Source organism: Boleophthalmus pectinirostris, unplaced genomic scaffold (assembly GCF_026225935.1).
Source record: "Boleophthalmus pectinirostris isolate CB_2022bp ecotype Guang Dong unplaced genomic scaffold, ASM2622593v1 HiC_scaffold_9, whole genome shotgun sequence".
NCBI classification, from domain to species: Eukaryota; Metazoa; Chordata; class Actinopteri; order Gobiiformes; family Gobiidae; genus Boleophthalmus; species Boleophthalmus pectinirostris.
This window is the reverse complement of record NW_026571541.1, coordinates 17,686,201-17,699,962: the sequence shown is the minus strand read 5'-3', so window position 1 is coordinate 17,699,962 and position 13,762 is coordinate 17,686,201. Positions and strand designations below refer to the sequence as shown.

The following is a 13,762-nucleotide window of genomic DNA, read 5'->3' as shown; positions in this document are numbered from 1 at the left end:
CTTTCATTGGACACTCTCTAGTACATGAAGCAGTCCCTCCTACTTTGTTTAAATTCAGTAAAATAAATGATTGTAAAAAGTTATATTTAGAGTTTTAGATAGTGATTCATACATGCTTGAGTAATCTTAATTTTCCTGCATTCAAGACATCGTTATGCAGAACTTTTATTTTCCCAAACAAAACGTATTTATTCTGCTCATTTCCATAAATTCCATATATAAATTAAGTTGTTACAGATAGCAATGAGATTGTATACACTTCTGATGAAGTTTGGCAAAATTGCATAATACAAATGAAATATTGTAGTTTCCTAAGCTCAAATTATGTCCTTTATATAAAAAAATAAACATAAGAAAAATGTAGGCCTACATCAAGTGCTTTGTCACTATGCATACTGAAACAATTATGCCCTCCATGCACAGTACAGAGTCACTAACCAGGATAGCATTTCATTACAACTTAGAGTATTTTGTAAAATGCACAATTTAGACAAAGAAATATACACAACTGTACAAAAACGTTTTCACTTAAATTATGTCAGTGCATTTTCTTGTGATTAAATGACTATTAAAGGTTCATGTTCTCACATATTTAGACACAACTTATATTTCTGAAAAGCAAACTAAATGAATTATTTCTTTAAATTATGTTCCACAATTTCATAAAACAAAACAATATTTGTTTTTTAATTAAATGAATTATGATCAACCAGTTGAAAGTAAGATTGCAGAGGGGGAAAAAAAACACTGTCACATATACAGGATTACTTTATCAGACTAGAAGCTCTCTTATCATTCATTTTATTTACTCAAATTTTCTGAAATGCACGAAGTCTAATTTGGGAGAAAAAACTTCACACCACACGAGGGTAGCCTTTGCACACAGCAGGAGTCCTTGGACTTGAATATTAACCATGGAGACAAGCTCCATGAGTTTTTTTTTTTTGGCAAGTAAACTTTTGGTCCTTGCTCCTAGCGGTGTGTGCACGTCTCCATTTCAGCACGGTGAGGGCATCGTAGTTTGGTCTGGAGACACTTGGATGATGAACTGGTATGAACAATCCTGCAAGACCAGTCTCGTTAAGTCTCCATCCTCTGCTCCAGACTCAGACCCCACCGCAAACACCTCATCTTCGGGCAAGTTTAGGAAGTCCTCCACCCTCCATAGGTCATTGTTCAATTCTTCATTTTGACAGTACGTTATTGCATTCTTCAGATAATCCGCACCATCGCCATTATTACCGTCCGTATCCTGCAGAACAGCCACGAGCAGTCTTATGTACTCGGTCGCAGCCTTCAGCGTGTCCACTTTACTGGGCTTTCTGTCGGGACGCATCAGAGGAACCATCCGCTTCAGCCGTGAAAACATGGTGTTCAAGTTTCGGATTCTGAGTCGCTCCTTGGCGTTAACCATTTCTCGTTTTTTCACAGTTTCAATGAAGTCTTCGGCCACGAAGTATTGCCCGTCCTTGCCTCGTTTGTACTTCTCGATGTTGGAGTAAACGGGTAAAGCGGACTCTCCCGTCAAACGCTTCAGAATGTCTCCCATCAGTTCTTTCTCAGGTGCTTTCATTTTCCACGAATGTAAGTCAAATTTTGTTTTTGTTTTCTGAGTAAACTAGTCCAAAAATTGAGGTGTTAATCGAGTCCCACCTGAGCACACCCGAGCACACCTGTTGAATCAACTAATCATGGGCGGCACGCGCACAAATATCACACCGGAAGTTTAGATCAATATTGCGATAAACGTCCAAAATTTAAAATAACGATCCACGATATTAATTTCTGCGTACAGGTCCTATTCACGCTTACCAGAAGACGTTGAAAACAATAGACTATAAAAACCTAAAAAAAAAAAAAAAAAAACACACAACTTAGCAGCGGTCTTCACAACCTGCCAAAGCTTTCCATGGGGCAGGTGACTATTTTTTTTAATTAGATAAATTGTAATACACAAATTAATGGGCCATTTATAAAAGGAAAAAAGAATACAATGACATTTAGATGAAGAAAACCGGGCCATTTTGTCAGTTTTCCCAGATTTTGTCAGACTATCGCCAAGAGAGCTGGTGCCTTATCCGCACTGTGCACTTGCAATGTGTGGAAAAAGTAGGATACATAATGTACTATGATTGCACTGGAAAACTAATACCTAGCTAACTAAATGTGAAATCAACTAAGAATAATTATCTTTTCAGTTATGAATAGTCAATAAATCAGGTTCAGCAAGTTTTTTTTATCTAAAGTGTAGTTAAATCTTATTCCACTGGATTTTCATCTTGACCAAACGGATGAAAAACACTCAAACTTGTGATGTCATGTGGTACTACAGAAAGCGCTCGACTGTGTTTTTAAACTCCATACACCTTCAGCTTTTAACCTGACAACTACAGACTGATGACACCATAAGGCAGAACCAAGCATTTTGAGCTTTGGAGATGTAGACAGACTAATAATAAAATGTTACTCAAACGTGTGAATGAAACAAAACACCACTCCAGGTATGTTTTTGATGAGAACATTCTAACGTGGCTTAAAGTTCACAAGAGTCAATTTAGTCATCATATTATCAATCATATTATTATATTGTCAATCATATTATCTTTGCAGACAATAACATATTTTCACCAATAATTAGTTTTTACAAATACACAAGTCTGAAAAAGAAACCTTTATTCAGTAACCGCTCAACAACATTTACAGTACTGTGCAAAGTCAGGGCTTGAGGGCAGTTTAAAGAGTACAATCATCAATATTCGGACGGAGAGGTTTTGAATTGACAGTGTGGACGTGGGTACATTTTTTTCAAGGCCACAGACAAAACAGATTAATGGATAAAGGACTCTTACTTTGATATAGAAACATTCATTCAATATAAACAGCATATAAATTCACTTCAAAATGCATTGCAGAGTTTTCTATAATAGAGCTGGTATCAAATAAGTTAAGTCAGGCTAATATTTTATCAAGTTTACATTGTCTGCAATAAGTAAACATTTATCAAAGAAGATGGCAGCGATTGAACAGATAGTTCACAGCATCATTTAATAAGAGTTTTGGATTGGCACCAACATGTCCGGATGGTACAGGTCTTCCCAAAATGAAGGGAGGGGGGAAGTCTTGGGGTTACTGTCTGTGCTTTTTGAAATGAATCAGGACCATGGAAGTTTAATAAGATCCATGTTTAGAACACGCAGACAAACTGAGCTGTGTAAGGCAATGAGCTGAGGCCACTTCAGAAAACATAGATCTTGTCTCTTTGGACAGTGTCAAGGTCATCGTCCATGGTCAGCAGGACCTACCAGAGAAGATAGGAGATGGAAGGAACTGAAATTAATTAATATTACATAAAATTTGAAATTAAGTATTAGTCTAAAGCACAGCTTCTGAATTAGGTGCCAAAAATATATTGCTGAACAATATATTAATTAATTTTATGAATTTTATTAATCTCCATGGAGATGTTATTGCTTTACATGGAACATTTCACTGTATGGCATAACATTTTTTCCATGTAGAAAAGCAGGACAATTATTAAACTGTGATACAAAAACTTGTGTCATTTTTGTTTTAGTTTCTTATTTTTATATATACACTGGGAGTGAAAAAAGAAAAAATAGACAGAGAAGTCAGTCACACAGTTATATGGTAGTTGTTGTTTTAAATTACAATATGTTCATACCAGAAATGATCCAAACATGGCGATGGAGGACAGGAAGTGCCAGATGTCATGATCATCAAAGAAAGATAACAAGATACAGTCTCTGTTATGTTCACGAGACTCTGCTGGAGTTTTCTGAATAAGGAAAAGAAGAAATGCATGCTTATTATCATGAACTTCTACAATATAAAACAACATGTATTGCTTTGTTGTACCAGTATGGTTAAAAAAAAAAAAAAAGTTAAAATGATATATGATCTTTTTCTCCATTTAAGAAAAGCAAAGACTTATTAAATCATTATTTAGTGTTAGTGTTTTCAAATATTAGCATAAGTAAAATAAAGCAATAAAGAAAACATATATAGCTATATAAATACTAATAAGTAATAATACCATACTGTATTCATGTCTTATCTTAATATTTCTATCAACTAAATCATACATGTAATCGTTAAAAAGCATATGATGAAATAGCTGTTTAGGTAAAGATGAAAGGTAAAGGTGAGACTCTGACCTGCCAAGTGCTGAGACCCTGGAAGAAAAAGTACAGCGCAAATCCCCAAACAACGGCGGTGAAGAGAATACAGATGAGGGCCACACACTTGATCCTCTCTCCACTCCGCAGCTAAAAAAAGCATAAATGTTATTACCAAATAACATTACATACGACCCATATACATAAAGGAACCATTCAAAAACACTGTTACCTTCATGATAATGTAAAATGCAAAGTACAGCAGCAGGTTACAGATGGCAATGGCCAACAGATATGAGGCAAAGTCGTTTGGTCTCTTAATAAGTCCATAAGCAGCTCTGTGTTAAAATCAGAAAGAAAAAATACTGTTTTTGTCATGTTTAAAATGTTAAAAATGAACATTGTAAAGAGAAAATTTACTTACAGAGACCAGTTGACAATGTTTCCCAATACAAGCAAAACCATTCGGTCCTAAAAGAGAGAAGACAATAATATTTGAGATATTATGTACACTTAAAATCTATATGAATCATTATTAGAAGTAGTAGGAAAATAATAGGTTGATTGCTGTGATGGATATATAATAATGACTTACAATATACATGGGGCCGCTGCATTGTCTGATACAGTCTGTGTAAATGATATAAACCATTCTTCGCAGAACCCCAGAGTCTAAAACACAACATGCAGTCACATTCAAATACAATGTAATTCTAAAAAAAAGAACAGTGCTCTTCTAGTGAAATTACGGATGGTTCATATTTGGTTATTTGACTATGCCTAATGTGTACCTCTAAACCTCTTTAGGCCAATTATGAGTGGATTTGTTAAAAATATTCCATTTCACAGGATCCATTGGTGCTACCTGACCAGTCCTCCTGTTAAAGTGCACCGAGTCCAGCAAAACTTGAATTTCCCTTGGGATCAATAAAGCATCTCTCTCTCAACTGGTATGCTGCTTTGTTGCAACATACTATATTTCATGATTTTGAGCACATACAAAATTATTAACTATATACAGTAGTCTGTACCTAGTCTCCATCTGCCCATGTAGTAGAGCTGGGTACTCAAGAGGAGAGTGGCCAAAATGTGAATAACAGAGAAAACAATCCAAAACACCATATTCCCTTTTCCAAAAACCTACAAAAGTAAAAAAAATATCATAATTAGAATCAGTGCATTAATAATTGTATCTTTCAGTTTATATTAACTTCATATAACTCACCACTCCGAGCACAGAGAAGAAGATGACTGCTGCAAGGCAGGCGTATGCAGAGTACGCACTTGCATTGATGTCTGGGTGTCTTTTCTGATACAGCTTCAACATGCACAGCCCAGCAATCATGTACATGAAGGATGTGTCTGCAAAAACAAATAGAACAGAATTTGTTAATTTGTACATTTATTATTTAAAAAAAAACAAGAATTCAAGAAGATATGCTGCATCATAATACAACAGCTTTGTTAACATGCACACCAAAATGTGATTATAATTAGATTTCTGGACATTTCAGATGAAATAAGTAATGTAATAGAATTATTTAATACCTTTTTAAACATACTGCATATTGTACCAAACTGTATTCAAAGTCTTACCAAACTGAAAGTTGGTGTAGTTGGGACAGACATGGTAACAGGCACTGAGCAGGCCCTCCATCATGAGAGCCGTCCCCATGGCGTAAAACAGTCCAAAGTGTTTCGGGATACCACATTCCTACAAGAAAGAAGTTAATATAAATCATAAATTATCAGTTCAAATGTAATTTGGATTTCTTATTTTTCTCACCAAAGCGTTGACATCTTGGCGGACCAGAGCTCGATTGTGCATGATGTCTCTTTTGAGGACGATTAGAAGAAATAGCAGGCCCAGCAATACATAACCAAGGTTACTCAGGATATTGTTGAAGGAGCTGTAAAGTGAAAATATGTATTCATTAGTACTTCACATACAGTATGTTAGGTGAAGTTAAAGCTGCACTATGCCACTTCCACATGCTTGTCTCCTTGAATATGTTATTGCTTTGCCTGGAATGTTTCACAGTATGGCATTAAACTTTTTTATCTTTATGGAGACAAAATGTTACAGGTCAGATCTATGAAGAGGCAACCCGACAATTTCAATGTAATTTATAAATTAAAACCAATCGTAAGATAGAAAAGTTTAAGGTCACCCTAGTGTAACACGTAACATTCTAAGCAAATCCATTACATCTCGATGGAGACAAGGAAGTAGCTGATTCCCCACCAGAAAACTTTTCTCACCTTAGAGCTCCTAGTGGATGAGCACACAGGAAGTTGTAGTAGCAGATGTCTTGGTTTCCTGTCACATTTACAACCTAAAAGACAGATGATTTAGGTATTATAATCTATATACTGTGCTGAAATTGTTATAAATAAAGTGGATGAAAAATCATTACTGTTTGATAAGTGATGACCAACTGGATCACAGGCAAAGCGTAGAAGACAGCAATAGTGGCAATGTTCCTATAACAGCAAAAATTTATATTTGTAATTGTAATGCAATGACACACACAATTATTGAAAAAACATTTAAGACTTTGATCATGTTCTTACCAAAAATAAATTTGATATTTCTTGCTGAGGATCCTCTTATCTTTCCGAGCCAAATCAGACACACAGAGATATTTCTACAATAAAAGAAGCAAACACAAAAGCTCACGTTAAAGCTAAAAATAATAATGACTAAATTAATACACTGAGACAAATCCCATGAGACAAGAGATGAGATGGAGATTTGTGCATGTGCTTCATTTTTATTGAACATTTTTATGTAACAATATATTTTTTTCTTAATTATTTTCAGTTAAAGTATTGAAATTGCAGAGAATTAGTATCGTGATCATTGCAATTATTGGCAATCATTGGCAATCACTGGCAATCTAATATGATATTACCAATAATTATGGCAATTTTTAAAAAGGAACATCACAAAATTGTTCGAGGCAGTAAATTTTTTTTTCGTGTGATCTTGCCCCACTGTATTGAAGAATAATTTTAGCCCCAGATCTCTGAAGTTGTTAACTTGGAGACAGGTTATCTACCTTTGTACGGACGATGTTTTTGTCAGAGTCGATGTCATCTAAAGTGTCATAGTCGTCTTCCTCCACAGAGCTGAGGGATTCCTGTCTGCTACGTCCTACACTGTCCAAAGACCTCTCTGAGAAAACAAATAACAAATAAGAAAACAAATAGAAACATTACTGTTAAAAAGATTTATTTTGAAGCAATGATTTTTTTTTTCATTTTAAAATTAGATGCTGCCCATATACAGTGTCATGGATCCATTGTTTTGATAGTAAAGCCATTATTTTGATCACTTTCCAATTTTGACTCAACCCTTTTTCAACTTTTCAACATTTTTGTTTTGATTTAATGTGCTGATTGGTTCGGTGAAATTTCGGGTATGATTGTTGCCCATATTGGCGGCAGTGTGTCACCAATGCGGATGGCAAACTGGTGAAGCTGATTGAGGAATGGTCGACGTTTGAAAGGTTCCTGCCCTGATGAACAAAAACACAGAAAACTAGTGAAAGAAATGTATCTCTTATTCTAATGTAGTGCTGGGTCACAAGAGGAGACACTGTAAAAAATGGGTCTTCGTATTACAGTGATATAAAAGGTTAGAAATTGAAGTTTGTACCCATGTATCCGTAGTTATTGTCTGTTGATGTGGCGCTGTCAGTTATAGCCTCTGAACTGAGAGTGCTGCCATTGTCAGCTAAAACATGAACAGAAGATCAAAAACATAACCTAGTAGCATAATGACAAAGCAGTTAAGACTACTAATACTGTAGTATTAGTATTATGTAGTGAATTTTGCTTCCAGTTCTAATTTATGTTTGCATTAAGGGGAAGTTCTTGCTCCAGTCTAAAATAATTCCACCAGATGTCACCAAAAACACATAACACACAATTTTTCTGTATAACTACAACTTCATCTTTCCAACTGAATGTTTATAATACAGTATCTTACATAAAATTATGCATTTTCAGTCATAGTCAAACTTATTGACAGTGACATCATTCCGTCAATCAAAAAACATAAAATAAATGCCATAACTTCTTACCAAAGGATCCATATTCATAGGGTGAGGCTGGAGCCTTGCCTGAATAGAAAAAATATGCAGTTGTGACTTAGATATTAGCAGTTAGACATAAGAAGTTACATTATACTATTCAAACAAGGGCATCTACAGCAGCTCATGTTAGTAAAGTAATAGAAAGTTAGAAGCACAAATGACACAACATTAACTTATTAAAAAACAACATAAAATGGAAAATCACATAGAAAAATGTTTGTATTTTTGGTGCATTTCATGTTAGGTTAGTGTTGTGAATTGTGCAGTGGCAAAACAGTGGGTCAAATTAGATTAATGAGATAAATCAATTTATGAAGCAAAACACTGCAGGGAACAACAGGCACATGTGGAGTGAGTGAAGAAACAGATACATGAAATAAAATTATATGGGTTTAAATTAGCTTTTCATTCATTGTTCAAAGGTAGTCACTGTCATTTCAGGCCTTATATTTTGATATCCATATTATTTGGACTTGTTAAAAGAATATATTGAATGAGTGAACTGGTAATTGGTTCATACAGATGTTTCTTCATTCTCATCATATTTAGATTGGTAGCATTGACAATATAAACCTAGGTTAGCACAAAGCCTTCTAGAGTCCAATATATTTTCTAAATGCAATAAGTTAACATATAATTGTGCTAATATGACAAGTAAGCAGCGGTGCATGCATGACAAACAACGACAGTCAGTCTTGTTAAATGAGTTAAATGAGAATAACAGTGATGTGATACCATCTCCGTTCTTCCCAAGCAGGGAGGCTGAAGCATTAACAAAAGAAACAGGTAAAAGATTTTAGGACTACAATTAATATTACATTTAGTAGCTTTATTATCTCGGGCCATGTTATTGAAACATAATATATGGATGGAGTTATGGTTACCTGTCTCAGCAGGTGACATGTCGGGGGGTTCATGGAAAATCTCTCTCTTCTTTGTTCTGTAAAAATGATCAATGATTAAAATAAATAAAATGTAATATAAAAACAGTTATACAGTGACTAAAGCTTAAAGATGCACCGTTTACACTGTTACACTTTTCTTTTGAAGGGTCCATGACCTGATAGTGTCCATGAGATTGCTTTGTCTTCCATTACATGTGTATTAATGTGTAAACATTAAGTTGCTAGCCCTGATCTGACCTGTAACTTGGCTTGGTGGCTTCACTTGCTTGTCTCCATGGAGATACATAAGTTTAATGCCATACTCCAGGCTTGAAGAGAAGCTTGTACCCTCCATCAGAAGAGTTAGCTAATGCCATTATATAAGCTTTAGGATATTTATTTTTCCATTTACATTTTCAATTGTATAAAATCAGGTAATTATTCAATTATTACTTTGACTGTTTTGATTCTGATGGCACATATGATAAATGACCACAAAAAATACAAAGGAAAAAAACCTCTTACCTCCTGCTGTGAACACAGGCTACCATCAAAATGAGTACGTAGAAAGACAGGAATATTCCCAGACAGAAGAGCATCCCAAACACATAGATTTCAGCTGTGAAAAAGACAAAAGTACAATTATGTCAATAATTAAGGGTCAAACATGTTACAAATAGTTGAGACTGTAGTTGTGTTTTCACCAAAATTTCAAAAAGCATTTCAGTACTAAAGAACTGACTTGATACTCAATAATGATTCTGATAGTTTAGGGATGCAATAGTGGTATCAGATATCTGTGCTGTTATTGAACATTTCAGATATCGGTTTTAAGCAACCACTGCATTCAATATCCCATTTTGGTCTATAAATCTATAAAGTTATGCAGTGCACCTTCAACCTTTTGTGTTTAAAGAAAGACATTTTATTTTCAGTCTTTGCCCTAGCATCGGTTGATATTGGTTTCAGCAGATACTTAAAATTGTAAATATTAGTAGTAAATTGTAAAATGACATCCTTAAATTTGAATATGTCTTACTTTTAATAGCAGGAGAAACAACAACATCCAGGATCTTGGTTCGGTTCCCTGCATCGATGAGTTCATCTGGACGGAGAGGGTAGTAACGCAGGGGACCACCACACGCTTCATCCTCAGTTTTAACAACCACGACCACATAGAAGCTGTTACTGGGAAAATCCTTCCGCTGAAATTATATATAAACAATTTTCACTCTCGAACATAAAACAGTTTCACCCATTTTGTTTCAGAATTAATGCTAGAGGCCAGCAATTTTTAGTTTAAAAGTTTAATTTGGAGAAAGGAGGCAGCGGTAATGGGATTTGTAAGTGCATTGCAATTGTGTACAATTGCAATTAACAGTGTAAGGAATCATGTTTGGAGTTTTTTTGTACAAGATGGCTCAGTTTTGTTTTTACTGGGGTAGGAGCCTTGCAAGAGTAATAATGGACCCATTACAGTAAATTACAAAGAGCCCAAAATCACAACAGCAGTAGATGCCTTACAGGGCTTCTCTGTTACAAAGTTATAAATCAAACAATACAATAAATAAATAGAACTACTATGTCTTTTAAAGCCTCAATATGACACAAACTATTTTGATGATTAATTTTTTAAGAATAAAATCCTACCTGGACTGTAATAGCACCCTTCTTGGTAATAGTCTGGTATATACCAATGAAGGCCACATTGTTGTCAAGGTCATATACAGGGCACTGGAAAAAAGCATAAATAATTATACAGAGCTGTAAAAATAAATGAATTAAGTTCTTGAGACACAAACATATCTGTGCCCTCTTGTGGCGTCAAGGTGTTACTACATGTTGACCACAGTGTGAAAGGCTACTTCAGGACATTGGAACAAAAGAGAAAACAAAGGAGTGGTAATAATAGCTTTACCTGTATGTCTTGAATTGACATGACTGAGCAGGGAAAGTTCATGTCAGAGGTGACTTTGACAATAACAGTATCCACACCTTCCGGAAAAACATACTTGAAATACTGGAAAGCAGAAATAACAGTTATAGTTAGCAGGATGAAAAACAAACTATCAATCAGCAAAAGAGAAGCATGGATGGATGTTTTCTCAGTTCAAACTTAGTGATGTGGTTTTCAAAGTTTTGTAATTTCCCCAACTGTATTTGCATGTTTCTCCCAGTGTCTGGAAGGGTTTCCTCTGGGCACTCCAGTTTTCCCCATCAACCCAAAACATGCTACAGGTCTCCAGGAAGAACAGTTGATAGCCAAGGTCAATTAAATACAATCAATCAATGAATCTGCCCAGGGACTATAGGTGGAAATTAGCACTGGTGCTCCAACCTGGTACAATGCATCTCTCCGGTCAAGGTTAATGTAAAAATTGTGCGCTGTCCTTGTCTCATTAAAATAAAATAAATAAATAAATAAACTGTAGACAAATTTTTGTTTCCACATAGTCAAGATTTTTGAAGATTCTGCAATAAATAAGCATGAAAAGAATAAAATAAAGTGAAAAAGATGCAGTGATGAAAGTTTTAATGTCACAACATCCAACAAAAAACAATCTCAATTTGTACCATTCAGTTAAACAGTGAAATCTAGGAGGGACTTTCTTGACCTAAACAAGAACTTTTAAGCAAGAAAATTAAGCCGATCAAACACTTTGTTTGTATAAGTGAATACATTGTTTTATTGTTTACCTGGGGCTGAGAAGGAGAGGCTGTGAAGCTGAACTTCTTGTCTGTTCTATAATTAAAGAAAAACACACGAAACAAAAAAAATATGAAAAGTTGAAATGATGACAAACATATGTAACTGCACTTTAATTACATGCTTTTACAATTAAAATCAGAAAATCCTTTTGTTACATAAATGATCAGAAGTAGAAATAATTCTACATATGTGAGTTAAATGTATTAAAATAGTTTAATTATTATACTACTTGTCCATTTTTAATCAATTGATTTCCCAAAATATGACATGGCTTTCAGTCAATTGCTATGTCCAAAAAAAGACAATCAGATAATGCAAACAAAGACCCCATTTTCAATACGGCAACACTCGTTTGTGAGGATGCGGGTTAATACTCACTGTAGTGTGAAGCTCTCCACACGGCTGACCCTAAGCTGGTAGTTGGTGCCTTGGCTTGATAAAGTCGACACATCAACAAAGAAGTACTGGGTCTCAGATGGAACCACTGTTGGAGGTTGGCACAAAGTTCTTCCGATATGATTGTACGGATACTTCCTTTGATATCTACAGAAAATTTAAAAATTACAAATTACTATATGTATGTATACCGGAAATCCTCGAAATTGTGAACTAAAAATTTTTTAAAAGATTCATTGCTGAAATGTCAACTAGTGCTGAAACACTTGAGTATTTTATTGAAATTTGAGAAGGTCCCTGAACAACTTCTCTTTTACAGATTTAATGAGAAACAGTGGACCACAAATGAAAATAAACACCACACGCCAGGTTGTTCAAACTATATTTGGTACATTTCAGTTAGATTCTTGGTTTTTATATGCTAGAATCTCTGACTTATCGTCAAAAGCAGAAATATTGTGGGAAAGGTTACAGTAACCATTAACCACAGCCTTATGACTTTGTGTCAAATGTTCTCTTTACACAATGACACATGAAAACAGAAGAACAAGTTCAAGTTTCTATTCTTAATCTTAACAGTGACTAACCCAATAGAAGAAAGCTCTGTTACTAATGATGTCTTAAGTAGATCCCTAGCTGCAGATTATTTCATTCCATTAGTCAACTTAAATCCAATAATTATTTGTAATGTGCCTTCAAGATTTTTGAAATTTTAAAAAGAGTCTGTGTATGCTACTGAGATATAGATGCTTAAATAATTTATTCTCAACTATTTCAATAATAACAATTAATGTGAGTGTGCACTCAACATTGACCATTGAAACACTAATCATCTTAATCAGGTTGTGTTTCTACATAGTTTACAAGCTCTGATAGTGGTTGGCTAACAGCCTGTCACAGATTGTTACTTCACGCTTGTGAAACAAAGACCTGCTGAATTCTGCTTACACTATCATCTGCCTGAACCCTATCAGGCACTCCTCAGAACAGACTTTGTATCATTACTTCGTGCATGTCTTACATGTCTATGCCTTATTAGAGGCATATAAAGCCCTGCTGTTAAACATCACAAACAGATGAACTTATGTTTGGAGAAGATATTAATGCTGTTTATGTGCTGTGTCGTCACACCTCTTTTAAGTTTCAGTTAACCTTTTAATAATAACCTACAGAGATTTTAAGATGTTATAAATACTTGCATAAATTCTTTTATCAATAGTGATTGAGTAGCTTATTAGGTTGTGCTACAGCTCTGTTTACGGTTACATATTATTTTGACTAATGCGTATCTCTGTAATGTTCATGATCCTGAAATTCTTGTGAATTTGTAACCAATATGATTTATTTTAGATCAATAGATACTTTATTGATCTGGAAGGAAACTCAAATTTTGGCAGTACAAACAATGAAACAAACATAGCAACAGAGCAATCCATCCTCAATTCATCAGCTATAGGGATGCATGGTACAGACATATGGCATGTGGGACAAACAACTTCTAGAGTCTGTCCATGGAGCAAGACAGGGACAACAGCC

General features: G+C 34.8%; 2 protein-coding genes across 3 annotated transcripts; both read right to left on the bottom strand.

Annotated features, from left to right (window-relative positions):
- Nucleotides 1-42: 42 nt before the first annotated feature.
- On the bottom strand, nucleotides 43-1,681 carry figla (folliculogenesis specific bHLH transcription factor). The gene has a single exon (XM_020926898.2). It carries the CDS (start codon nucleotides 1,571-1,573, stop codon nucleotides 998-1,000), a length of 576 nt encoding a protein of 191 aa, XP_020782557.1. The 5' UTR covers nucleotides 1,574-1,681; the 3' UTR covers nucleotides 43-997.
- Nucleotides 1,682-2,656: 975 nt separating this feature from the next.
- On the bottom strand, nucleotides 2,657-12,625 carry sidt2 (SID1 transmembrane family, member 2). Of its 2 annotated transcripts, XM_055147748.1 has the most exons (24): nucleotides 12,209-12,625; nucleotides 11,818-11,863; nucleotides 11,039-11,140; nucleotides 10,771-10,854; nucleotides 10,160-10,325; nucleotides 9,646-9,739; nucleotides 9,121-9,176; nucleotides 8,972-8,998; nucleotides 8,225-8,263; nucleotides 7,798-7,875; nucleotides 7,199-7,314; nucleotides 6,711-6,784; nucleotides 6,554-6,620; nucleotides 6,399-6,472; nucleotides 5,923-6,046; nucleotides 5,733-5,850; nucleotides 5,362-5,498; nucleotides 5,168-5,276; nucleotides 4,732-4,808; nucleotides 4,561-4,607; nucleotides 4,369-4,474; nucleotides 4,176-4,286; nucleotides 3,683-3,796; nucleotides 2,657-3,298 (listed from the first exon to the last, which is right to left on the bottom strand). In XM_055147748.1, the coding sequence occupies exons 3-24, from the start codon at nucleotides 11,078-11,080 to the stop codon at nucleotides 3,236-3,238; spliced, it is 1,923 nt and encodes a 640-aa protein (XP_055003723.1). In that variant the 5' UTR covers nucleotides 11,081-11,140; nucleotides 11,818-11,863; nucleotides 12,209-12,625; the 3' UTR covers nucleotides 2,657-3,235. The 2 variants fall into 2 exon arrangements, with proteins under 2 accessions (XP_055003723.1, XP_055003724.1); XM_055147749.1 differs by lacking the exon at nucleotides 8,972-8,998 and having other exon boundaries at nucleotides 12,209-12,623.
- Between the last annotated feature and the right edge of the window lie 1,137 nt (nucleotides 12,626-13,762).

What these genes read in the sequence shown, in the direction of transcription:
- figla (XM_020926898.2), bottom strand. Translation starts at nt 1,573, where the DNA reads ATGAAAGCACCTGAGAAAGAACTGATGGGAGACATTCTGAAGCGTTTG.
- sidt2 (XM_055147748.1), bottom strand. Translation starts at nt 11,080, where the DNA reads ATGAACTTTCCCTGCTCAGTCATGTCAATTCAAGACATACAG. An exon ending in CATCCACTAGGAGCTCTAAG is followed by an intron (nt 6,047 to 6,398) that starts GTGAGAAAAGTT and finishes TTCACTTTACAG; the next exon opens with CTCCTTCAACAATATCCTGA. An exon ending in CATTTTACATTATCATGAAG is followed by an intron (nt 4,287 to 4,368) that starts GTAACAGTGTTT and finishes TGCTTTTTTTAG; the next exon opens with CTGCGGAGTGGAGAGAGGAT.